General features: G+C 43.4%; 1 protein-coding gene and 1 long non-coding RNA gene across 2 annotated transcripts in view; one reads left to right on the forward strand and one right to left on the reverse strand.

Annotated features, from left to right (window-relative positions):
• The first annotated feature begins 228 nt into the window (after positions 1-228).
• On the forward strand, positions 229-1,765 carry LOC132829632 (cortexin-3). Its single transcript, XM_060846953.1, has 2 exons — positions 229-453; positions 872-1,765. Exon 2 carries the CDS (start codon positions 912-914, stop codon positions 1,197-1,199), a length of 288 nt encoding a protein of 95 aa, XP_060702936.1. The 5' UTR covers positions 229-453; positions 872-911; the 3' UTR covers positions 1,200-1,765.
• A 2,972-nt stretch (positions 1,766-4,737) lies between these two features.
• The window catches only part of LOC132829641 (uncharacterized), a 50,852-nt gene continuing 43,441 nt past the window's right edge, over positions 4,738-12,148 (reverse strand). The window contains exons 2-3 of the long non-coding RNA XR_009646248.1: positions 11,781-11,895; positions 4,738-5,618 (exon numbers count right to left, since the gene is read on the reverse strand). This is a non-coding gene — a long non-coding RNA (uncharacterized LOC132829641). The remainder of the gene's footprint in view (positions 5,619-11,780; positions 11,896-12,148) is intronic.

Raw genomic sequence — 12,148 nt, forward strand, 5'->3', positions numbered from 1 at the left:
CGCCCTTGGAACTGATTTCACTTTAATGGATATAATTCCTAAATGAACATTTCTGGGACAGAATCTACAACAAGACAGAGACTGGAGAGAGTGCACACCGTAAATCCTAGGTGCGTGGTTTGTGGATCCGCGTATGCTTTTGTTTTCTTGGTGCTGAGACAGACTGAGATGGTTACCAAGGGAGGGAGTGACTGAGCTGACCGAGAGTCGAGCTGTTTTAGCGGCCCTTCCCACCGCGCAGTCTGGCATCTCCTCAAATCTCTTCAGATTAAGAAGGATCAATGAATGAATGACGTCTCCAATCGAAATGACAATAAGACTGGCGGGTATTTAGGTGGAGAGGAGCCTCTCGTCATCCTGAAGCAGACTTGGCGGTGCTGCCAGAGAGAGAGAGAGAGAGCAACAGGAGACTGAGGGGAACTGCACAGTGGGAGACAGCAGCCCGGCGTGTGGGTAAGATGTAGAGCTAGACATGGTTTTGCGAAGTACTGATAGCACTTGATCTCGATGCATCGTACATGCATCCTGATGAAGACCAGGTTCCTGGTATATTTTATGTGCTCATCAGTCATTGGGTTAGATCTCAAACACTGCTGCCAATATGGCCAGAGCTTTTTTTAAAAAATAGATGCAATGTATCACATTTTTGGCCAGCGGAATGGAAAGCAGGATCTCATTCTGACAGGTTGCTGCTTGTCGGCAAACACGACAACGCGGTTATGAAGTGATGATAGAGCCATAGGTTGGCAGGGCAGGGAAAGCGAGCCCCTCTGTCCCGGGAAGGATGGTCCGTGCGCAGACAGCGCCTGCTCTGAGGTAACTGATTCAATTCTGTTTAACTTGCTCAACATTAACGAATTGTTTTCTGTAGTTCAGGGGCTTGGTGCCAGCATGGACTTGAGGAATTGATCATGAGAAGAGAACGTTCTGGGGTTGGTCCCTTCACCTCTCCTGGAGAAATGGACAGTGAATCATTAACTTCCAGTTTCCAACCCACCGGGGGTGCACTCCATGAGGGAATGACTCTGGAACAGAAAACCACTTTCGCCTTTGTTATCTTCCTCTTTATCTTCCTGGGAATCCTCATCGTAAGGTGTTTCAGGATCCTACTGGATCCCTACAGGAGCATGCCCACGTCCACCTGGGCTGATGGGCTGGACGGTTTGGAGAAAGGCCAGTTTGATTATGTGTTAGCCTGAATCTCAATGGGCAGAATGCCTCGGGAAATTCCCCCAAATCCCCATGGCCATGATTATCTGATAAACGCCAGACTATTCAGGTTCGATAGATTTAAACAAAATAGAAGGTTGCATTCCCATTCTCCTATCTTTCAAAATCCGGTTGGTAAAACAGAACGGGTGATTATAGCCGCATAATGAACAGATGTAATATAAGCGCAGGAATTACACTCTGTGACCTCCTTACAATAGACTACTTAGCTGTTATGGATAAACATTTGAAACAAAAAAAATGGTCATTGGACTGGAAAAGTTAACGGTGTCTCTCTCCCGAGATGCTGCCAGACCTGCCAAGTTTCTCCAGTGTTTTCAAACTCGGTTTCAGATCCCCAGCATCTGTCGCTCTTTGATTTTATTATGGATAAGCATTTGCATGGGAGGGTTGCACTAAAACTTTAGCAGCAGAATTTAATGCTATTCAGTGGCCGCTTTCAGAAGGGATGCTGGTCTTGAATTTGACACCGGTATCAGTGGGATCTGCTGTGATTGGAGAGTGGGCGATGCTATGTCAACGCGGCAGCTCTGTATCTTTTTAAGAATCAATAACTACAAAATAAAGGTTAACATCGATCGTGCATACAATTCTGTGTCCTAATTCTGACCTTCAAATCTTGTATTTCAATCCTGAATAGGTCAACTATTTTTGACCCTTGTTAGTAAGACTGCATCTGGCATTGACGAAAACCCAACATCATTTATGGAGTATTTCCAAATCATGTTGAGAATTAGGCACTCATTGCCTTAGCTCAATACGGACGGTTACCTTCAGGCTGACAGAACCATAATCTAGGGACCTTATCAAGTGTTATTGATGGCATTCAGTCCGTCAAAGGAGAGTCTATCAGCATAGCTACACCATTGGGCAAGTCACAAACACCTGGTAAACTCAAATATTCAATTCTCCGTTATCTCGAGCCAAGTGGGAAGAACACTATTCTGGGGGACAGGTTCAATGTGTTTGTAGATGGGCTGGATAAATATCTCCAGGACACCCGCACCAATCAACCCCACCACCCTGTGGCCCAACATTTCAACTCCCCCTCCCACTTGCCGAGGACATGCAGGTCCTGGGCCTCCTCCACCACCACTCCCTCACCGCCTGACGCCTGGAGAAAGAACACCTCATCTTCTGCCTCGGAACACTTCAACCCCAGGGCATCAATGTGGACTTCACCAGTTTCCTCATTTTCCCTTACCCCAGTTCCAACCTGCCAGCTCAGCACCATCCTCATGACCTGTCCTACCTGCCAATCTTCCTTCCCACCTATCCACTCCACCCTCCTCTCCAACCTATCACCTTCATTCGCATCTCCACTCACCTATTGTACTCTTGGCTACCTTCTCCCCAGCCCCGCCCCTCCCATTTTTCTCTCCAACCCAGAGGCTCCCCGCCTCATTCCTGATGAAGGGCTCTGGCCCAAAATGTCGATTTTCCTGCTCCTTGGATGCTGCCTGCACTGCTGTGCTTTTCCAGCACCACTCTGCTCTGATCTTGACTCTAATCTTCAGCATCTGCAGTCCTCACTTCCACCAAGCCCCATACTCAGGACTGAACTAGTTTGGAATTTTCCTCATGACTGTGTTGTCAGGGAGTCACAATGAATCTATATAGAGGCTGCTTCAGCACCTTCACCACCTCGCACCCAGAGAAGGACAATCCCCAGTTGGTTATTAGGTAGCTGACAAAAGCAGGGCACTCAGCTGATCTTGTGAGGTGGGAGATTCTCTCATTCCAGTAGAAACCAGTGGGTGTGGCTTTCTCCCTGCTCCAATCAGGAACATGCATATCCCGCACCAGCAATTCCATCGGATGGAGTTTTTATTGTTGGGGCCAGGAGCTTTCCAGTTTTAGTTTATGGGAAAACTGATCTTCATATGGTAAATGTCACTCATACAAATGGACAAACTCTATTTGGTTTCTGTTAACTGTTGGATGATAAAAGCTTGCTACTGTTTTTCTGTTAATTAGTAAATACACATCAGGACAACCAAAATGATTAAGCTCTCAAATCGTGCACAAATTTGCTTTAGGTTTTGAGAAATTTCAAATGCTATGTAGGTTTCACAGTTCTAGCTATTCAAGTTAAAAATAGTTGATGGAACAAAAGATGATTTTCCTGTCGTTGATTGCTTAAGACCAAGCTATGCATAATGCATAATAAATATTACAAGATAGGAAAACAACCTAGGTGATATAAATGATTACAATGGAGACTTACTTACACAAGCTGAAAATGTGTTGCTGGTCAAAGCACAGCAGGCCAGGCAGCATCTCAGGAATAGAGAATTCGACGTTTCGAGCATAAGCCCTTCATCAGGAACTCGAAACGTCGAATTCTCTATTCCTGAGATGCTGCCTGGCCTGCTGTGCTTTGACCAGCAACACATTTTCAGCTGTGATCTCCAGCATCTGCAGACCTCATTTTTTACTTACTTACACAAGACTGATTCCCCAAGCAGAACACCACAGAGAGGAACAGTGCTGATTGGACAGACCTCTGGCCAGGAAATGGTCTGTCTTTTCATTCAAAAAGAACAGATTGTTTACAATAGAATAAATACTTATCACAATGTTCATGGCAAATCATCTATGGAATGGGTGGGCACATTAAGCAGTTTACTTTTTTTTTGATCCATTCATTCTCAAGTTTTTCAGTTGCTTAATGTATCAAGAATATCTGAAAAGTTAGCACCTAAGATACTCCTCATAACAAATATTAATGTGGAGTCATCAAAGTAAGAGTTGATCATTGATTCAGCTTACTGTGCTGTCGCATATATAATTTGGTGTAATCATTGCAATGGCATTTTGATCTTTTAGATTTTGCTGACATTTCTGGCATAACCACAGAAATTTTATGTGTTTAATACTTCATTTATATATCCAAATGTGTATAAAAAATGGGAGCATGAAGACAGTCTGTAGCCTCTTGAGTTTACTCTCTATTCAATATGGATGATATTCTGCCTCAATTACACTTAACTATCCTCCCCCCACATCCATTGATTCACTGGCAGATCTAAAATCTCTATTACAGCCTAAATATACACAACAATGGAACATCCACAATGTACCAGGGGAAACAGTTCCAAATATTCATAACCTGCCAAAAGAAAAAAAAATCTCCTTGTATCAGTTCTAAATGATGAACCCCTTATTCTCAGAATATGCTTTTAAGTTGTAGATTCTCCAGCCAGGCCAAACAACATCTTAGTGTCCATTAGGTTCTTTAAGAATCTTATATATTTAAGTGAATTTCATTTTTCTAAATTCCAGAGAATAAAAGATCTAATTTCTGGAACCACTTATTAAAGGAAAACCTTTTCATCCCAGAAATTAATCCAGTGAATTATCATTGGGTTGTTTTCAGTCCAAGTGTACCTTTCCTTAGATATGAAGACGGCAATTGTGTGTAGTCCTCCAGGAGTGGTCACATGCTAACTTTTATATCTGGTGATGTGCTTATAACGTACACCTAAAAATATGTAGTGTGGTTTACTTTGATTGTATATTTTCTTAAATGGTTAAAGTATTTTTATATAGTAACATCAGGATTTCAAAGTTGTTTGGAGATTGTGAACCTCAAACATCCGCCCTGTAAGACCAGCAGGATTAGTTTAGGAAAGAACTCTCTTGTGTTTCATCAGAAACATCAATCAGGTTAAATATGCTTGGAGGCTGGAATATGTTTAACATTCAATACAGATTGACGTTGTGATCATTTGTCCAAACCTACACCCTGTCAAAGGGCTCTTGTAGCTGAGTAATAGTGTCTATCTCTGAACCAGGAGACCCAGGTTCAAGTCTCACCTGCTCCACAGGCATATTATGTCCATGAACATGTTGATTAGAAAATATCTACACCGTCGACAAGACACATAGTGCATTCGCTATATTACCACACGACAAATCCGAGGACGTGAGGTTAAATCCCTTTGTGACAGTTGGAAGCTAAAAAATTGTCAAACTCAACTGTTCCATTAATATAGATGGAGGGACAGGTAATGTGGAGGAAAGGGGAAAACTGCAGAAAAAATTGGATAGACTAGGAGCATGCCCATAGATGGAATATAATGTGGGACAGTCTGTCGGTAGGAAGAATAGAGACATAGACTAATTTCTAAACAGGGAAAGGCTTTGAAAATCTGAGGCACAGAGAGACTTTGGAGTTCAAAGTTTGGGAGAAGATTTGTAGCTCGGGTGCTCATTGTTGTGGTTCTGTTCGCCGAGCTGGGAATTTGTGTTGCCGACGTTCCGTCCCCTGTCTAGGTGACATCCTCAGTGCTTGGGAGCCTCCTGTGAAGCGCTTCTGTGATGTTTCCTCTGACATTTATAGTGGTTTGTCTCTGCCGCTTCGGGTTGTCAGTTCCAGCTGTCCGCTGCAGTGAAAAAAAATCAGCGATGATCAAATGTGGACTGTCCTCTATGGGCCAAATGGTCTAATTCTGCTCCTATACCTTATGGTCATTCCCCCCATGGTCCTTAACATTTCTTGGCTTTAAGCACATATTAAATTGCAATTTTAAATTTCCTATTCAATCCACTTTTCTGGGAGTGCATTACAGATCTTATGGATCCTACCCTAACTCCAACCTTCACTCTAACCCTAACTCTAACCTTCACTCTAACCTTCACTGTAACCTTCACTCTAACCCTAACTCTAATCTTCACTCTAACCTTCACTCTAACCCTAACTCTAACCTTCACTCTATCCTGTGTGAAAAGTAACCAAATTTTCTCATTGCTTATTTTACCAATCATTTTAATTCCTTGCATGTCTAATCGCTTGTTAGAAGAATAATGTCTTCCAATTTTCTTAATCTGACTCTTTTATATTATTGAATCACTGTTATTGCTCACCCTTGATCCTTCTCTACTCTCAGGATAACAATCCCAACTTCTCAAATTATTCCAAACAACTGAAGTCTCTTGTCCCTGATGTTGTCAGCAAACCTCCTCTGCAGCTGTACCTTTCCAAAGTCTGATGTATTTACTGAACTGTGGACCAGAATTTACAATATACCAGCTGAGGCCCAGCTAGTAATTTGTAAAAGTTTGCATAATTTCTCACCTTTTGTATTCAATGTACCTGGTGACAAAACCAAATATATCAGACACTTTCTTACATCTTTATCAATGTCTTCCCACCTTCTGAGATTTGAAGTCCCTCTGTTCTTGCACCCCTTCAAAAGAGCATTCCATAAGATTATGTTTAGCCCTTCTTCGTTCTCCCTAAAATGTATCACCTCCCATTTATTTGTACAGCTTTACATTGATCACATGTCTCCCCCTACAAACAGTCTGGCTATGTTGTCCTGAATTCTGCTATTATGTTCCTTATTATTTACTACATTTCCAAGATTTTCATTGTCTGTACATTTAAACATTGCCTTCCTATACCCAAGTCTACATCATTTCTCGACTACAGGTAACATACCTTTTGCATCATCTGAAGAGAAGTCAGATCTGGTGAAATTTTTAGCAAGTATACAGCAAAATAAAGCAGTAAATGTTTTACATCACACTACATCCCAAATACTGTATAAAGACAAATAATGAGGAAGAGAAATTAAGAATAAACAAGGAATTATTTCCAGGATATACATGGAATAAAGTCTGTGCATTACAATGGGATGAGGAAACCTTTGCTTCTACTATCTGCTTCATCTTCTCATCAGCCCTGTACCCTGGTAAGCGTCCTTTGAAGTCTTTGCATTTAGTTCCTGATAACTGACACAGATCCACAGTTTTTCATCTTTCTTTCACAAGAAGATCATGGGTGAAACATTTAGACTTGATGACTCTCAGAGAGCACCTCACTTAAAGCCTTCTGCAGGTAGTCCCAGATCTCCTCCCTGTCCAACGGTAAGGAATCTTTATTTTATGGCCATCTTTAGTCAGAGTCCCGTGGTTTACCAGATCACAATGCCCAGTGTTACATCAGAACATAAGAACTAAGAGCCCCCTCTGCCATTCAATAAGGTCATGGCTGATCTTTTTGTGGACTCAGCTCCAGAATAATGTTGCCAACATTTTTACTGAAAATCATCTTGTACTTGTGATTTGGAGATGACGGTATTGGGCTGGGGTGTTCAAAGTTAAAAATGACACAACACCAGGTTATAGTCCAACAGGTTTAATTGGAAGCACTAGCTTTCAGAGAGCCACTCCTTCATCAGGGAGTTGTGATGCCACCTGATGAAGGAGCAACACTCTGAAAGCTAGTGCTTCCAATTAAACCTGTTGGACTATAACCTGGTGTTGTGTGATTTTTAATCTTGTACTTGGCGGGAGTGTAAGTAAGCCGTCTCCCATGGGTCTCTTCTAACTCACCAATGTTCAACTTTGAAATGAGATATGAGATGTTTCCTCCAGTTGTCCATTTTCAATCATATTAGCAGAGTTAAGGCAACCTATGGGCATTTTTGGTTGGAGGTAGACATTCTTGTTGTCAAAATTGATGATTGAATGGTGCCCTACTTTTTCTCCTACTGTGAGGAGGACATCTCCCAGAGTTACACCAAGTGGGATCTTCACTACATGTGACATGTGACATTGTAGCAAAGTCTGATGTTGAGCAGTAAGAGACATCTGGCATGAGCTTTCAAGAACAGTGATGGTGTGAGCAGGTAAAAGAACAGCCCAGTTTCCTACTACTTGAACAGTTGTAGTGTTCCATACAGAGTAATATATCTTGAGCACACAAAGTAAGGCCAAAGACTCCTGTCCCCTGCCAATGTGCTGCTTACAACAGTCACCATCCAAGCATTTTGAGAACACCCAGATATCTCTTAATATGTCCGACACCAACTCCATGACTGTTCTCAATTTCCTCGCTTCAACTGGAGGATCGATTGGGTCACAAACTATCGGACACCCCAGGCTATAAAAGGTATGACTGAGTACAGATATGATGAGGAGTTGGATGGGGGAGACAAAGTTAAAAATCACACAACACCAGGTTATAGTATAACAGGTTTATTTGGAAGTACAAGCTTTCGGAACACTGCTCCTTCGTCAGGTAGCTAGTGGAGTAGGATCATAGGACACAGAATTTATAGCAAAAGATCATAGTGTCATACACTGATACGATTATATTGAACAAACCTAGAGTGCTGTTAAGTCTTTCATCTTTCAGAATGGGTTGCGGGCTTAGATTCATAAATCGTAGAACTTTTTTCAAGTCACATTCCCAAGATAACTTAAGGTTTTATTAAAAAAGTGACATCTCAGCTCAGACATGCATTAAAGGTGTGAGGTTAGAGTCTCACGCAGCATCCGAGGAGCAGGAGAATCGATGTTTTGGGCATCAGCCCTTTATCAGAAAGAGCACCACACTCTCGACTCTGATCTCCAGCATCTGTAGTCCTCACTTTCTCCTGAGGTTAGAGTCTGTTTGTATCCCAATCTTGAGTCAGACTGGTTCTATTTCCAAAGTAGGAATTTATAAAATGTCATATGGATTATAAAAGATATTGACTGCCTACAGATTGTGTGCTTTTTGAACAAAATAGAATATATCTGCAAATACAATTATGCAAATGCAAATTCACCCCATAGGCTTATATGTCTGTATGCATGCATATGAGGGGGAGAGTGAGTGAGAGAGAGAGAGAGAGAGTATGTGTGTGCGTGCATACATGTGGGGGAGAGAGGGAGAGAGTATATGTGTGTGTGTGTGTGTGTGCGTGTGTGTGTGCATGTGGGGGAGTGTGTATGTAGTGGACACACCTGTCGTGTAACATGAACACAAGGTCTCAGTGAGGTCATCCTCATGGGTACAGAACTTGGCTATCATCCTCTGCTCAGTCACTCTGCGTTGTTGCATATCCCAAAGTCTGCCTTGGAGGACGGTCACCTGAAAATGGCCTCTCAGATAGGGAGAACACAATATAGCTATGATAGAGGATGTTCAACCCCTGAACAATGGAGATGTGGATGAGAGAAGGGACATCAATGAGCTTGCACTCTGTGACAGTTACTTATGGAAAACCTGGTGAGGAACGGTTGATACGTCCACTCTTGTATCAATTAGACTCACTTCTACTTTGTCAAGTTTCATGCACATTGCAGGACAAATCCCTATCACTTTACACAAGACTGAAACTCTTTCTGAAGGAACATAATCCCCACCCCACTGGGCTCTCAGTGGGTGATCTAACTCATTTAACACCTGGGGAGAAGAGGAGGCTACAGCTCTTACCTCTTATTCCATGAGCATGGTCTGGAGTACAAGCTGACTGTTAACAACCTGTCTGCTCCTGGCCTGGGATTTGAACTTGGTATCCTCCTTATCACAGACTGGTACTTCCGGATTGACATCATCACCTATTGCTGGCCCTGCCTCAGTCTATCTGCAGCTAAGGTCACTGCGCAGGCCTTTGTCACATCTCAACTCAGGCATTCCAAATCTCTCCATCGCTATGTTCCAAAAATGTCAGGCTATCTAAAACATGTGCAAAGCCACAAAGCACAGGAAACCAGAGACTGGAGGTGTGTGAGTACTGCACAATATAGTCAAGTGAAGATTCAAGAAATATCTACGGTGGAGCACTGTGGATTGTGATTTTAAGTCTGCTTTCAGGAAGAGAAGAATTTTTGGAGAGAAGTTGATGTATTTACTGTCTGGTGTTTTTCAAGATATGTTACAATAAATGAGATTTCTGTAGGGTTCACTCTCACATCACTAACTTCTCATTTCTAAATGATTGCAGGGCAGCCTGGGGGAGTGGTGAGTGTCCTCTCATCTCAAAAGGGGCTCCCACCCTGCCCCCTGTAAAAACGCCATCCCATATTCCCAATTCCTTCGTCTCCACCGCATCTGTTCCCAGGAGGACCAGTTCCAATACCATACAACCCAGATGGCCTCCTTCTTCAAAGACCGCAATTTACCCCCAGACGTGATCGACGATGCCCTCCACCGCATCTCCTCCACTCCCCACTCCTCTGCCCTTGAGCCCCACCCCTCCAATCGCCACCAGGACAGAACCCCACTGGTCCTCACCTACCACCCCACCAATCTCCATATACATCATATCATCTGTCGTCATTTCCACCACCTCCAAACGGACCCCACCACCAGGAATATATTTCCATCCCCTCCCCTATCAGTGTTCCAAAAAGACCACTCCCTCCGTGACTCCCTCGTCAGGTGCACACCCCCCACCAACCCAACCTCCACTCCCGGCACCTTCCCCTGCAACCGCAGGAAATGTAAATCTTGCGCCCACACATCCTCCCTCACTTCCCTCCAAGGCCACAAGGGATCCTTCCATATCCGCCACAAATTCACCTGCACCTCCACACACATCATTTACTGCATCCACTGCACCCAATGTGGCCTCCTCTATATTGGGGAGACAGGCCACCTACTTGAGGAACGTTTCAGAGAACACCTCTGGGACACCCGGACCAACCAACCCAACCACCCCGTGGCTCAATACTTCAACTCCCTCTCCCACTTCACCAAGGACATGCAGGTCCTTGGACTCCTCCATCGCCAGACCATAGCAACACGACGGCTGGAGGAAGAGCACCTCATCTTCCGCCTAGGAACCCTCCAACCACAAGGGATGAACTCAGATTTCTCCAGTTTCTTCATTTTCCCTCCCCCCACCTTGTCTCAGTCAAATCCCTCGAACTCAGCACCGCCTTCCTAACCTGCAATTTTCTTCCTGACCTCTCCGCCCCCACCCCACTCCGGCCTATCACCCTCACCTTGACCTCCTTCCACCTATCGCATTTCCAACGCCCTTCCCCCAAGTCCCTCCTCCCTATCTTTTATCTTAGCCTGCTGGACACACTTTCCTCATTCCTGAAGAAGGGCTCATGCCCGAAACATCGATTCTCCTGCTCCTTGGATGCTGCCTGACTGCTGCGCTTTTGCAGCAACACATTTTCAGCTCTGATCTCCAGCATCTGCAGTCCTCACTTTCTCCTCGAAGATATTATTCCAGAGACCCAGACAATGTTCTGGGACCCAGGTTCCAGAACCACTATAGCAGATAGTAGAAATTGAATTCAGTAACCTGTTATGCTCACATCCAAACGTTGACAAGCACCGTCAGCAGAATAAAGGTGAATAAGCTCTTAAATTTGCAGACAGTCATGTCCCAGCCATTTCTTTGACAAAAAGGGCACCTAAGAATCACCGGTGAGCTAATAGCTCATTTAAATGTGATCATTTTACATTCAGCCATGCAGCAGGATTCACAGGACCATATGAAAGTTAAAGACAACAAACATGAAACTAATATACAAGATGTTCATTCCAAGATTGTTGGGATGTATGGCATTTGGATGGGTATATGAATAGGAAGGGTTTGGAGGGATATAGGCCGGGTGCTGACAGGTGGGACTAGATTAGATTGGGATATCTGCTTGGCATGGACCAAAGGGTCTGTTTCCATGCTGTACATCTCTGTGACTTTATGACTCTAATAAAAACCTGGAATTAACAATGAACATGAGTGTTGTGAAATGTCAGAAAAACTCATTGCATTCACTAATGTCCTTTAGGGAAGGAAATCGGCCATCCTTACCTGGTCTGGCCGACGTGTGACTCCAGACCCACAGCAAAGGGGTTGACTCTCAACTCTCCTCTGGGCAATTAGGGATGGGCAATAGATGCTGGCCCAGCCAGCGATGCGTAACATGCTGTAAGTAAATGAAAAAGAAACGCCAAACAATTTACAATGTGTATTGGAGTAAAATTTGGAGAGATCAGAAAATAGTGCAAACACACAGTCCAACAATGTCTACCCAACTGCACCAATATCAAATTTGTCCCTAATACTGGAATAGATGGTACATTATAATTTAGGAATATAAGATGGCCCTCATAAACAAACTAATTCTTGGTTATGGTGTATTATTGATAGCATGAATAGAAATAAAATGGCCCTCAGAT

The sequence above is a fragment of the Hemiscyllium ocellatum genome, chromosome 2 (genome assembly GCF_020745735.1).
Source record: "Hemiscyllium ocellatum isolate sHemOce1 chromosome 2, sHemOce1.pat.X.cur, whole genome shotgun sequence".
Classification (NCBI taxonomy): Eukaryota; Metazoa; Chordata; class Chondrichthyes; order Orectolobiformes; family Hemiscylliidae; genus Hemiscyllium; species Hemiscyllium ocellatum.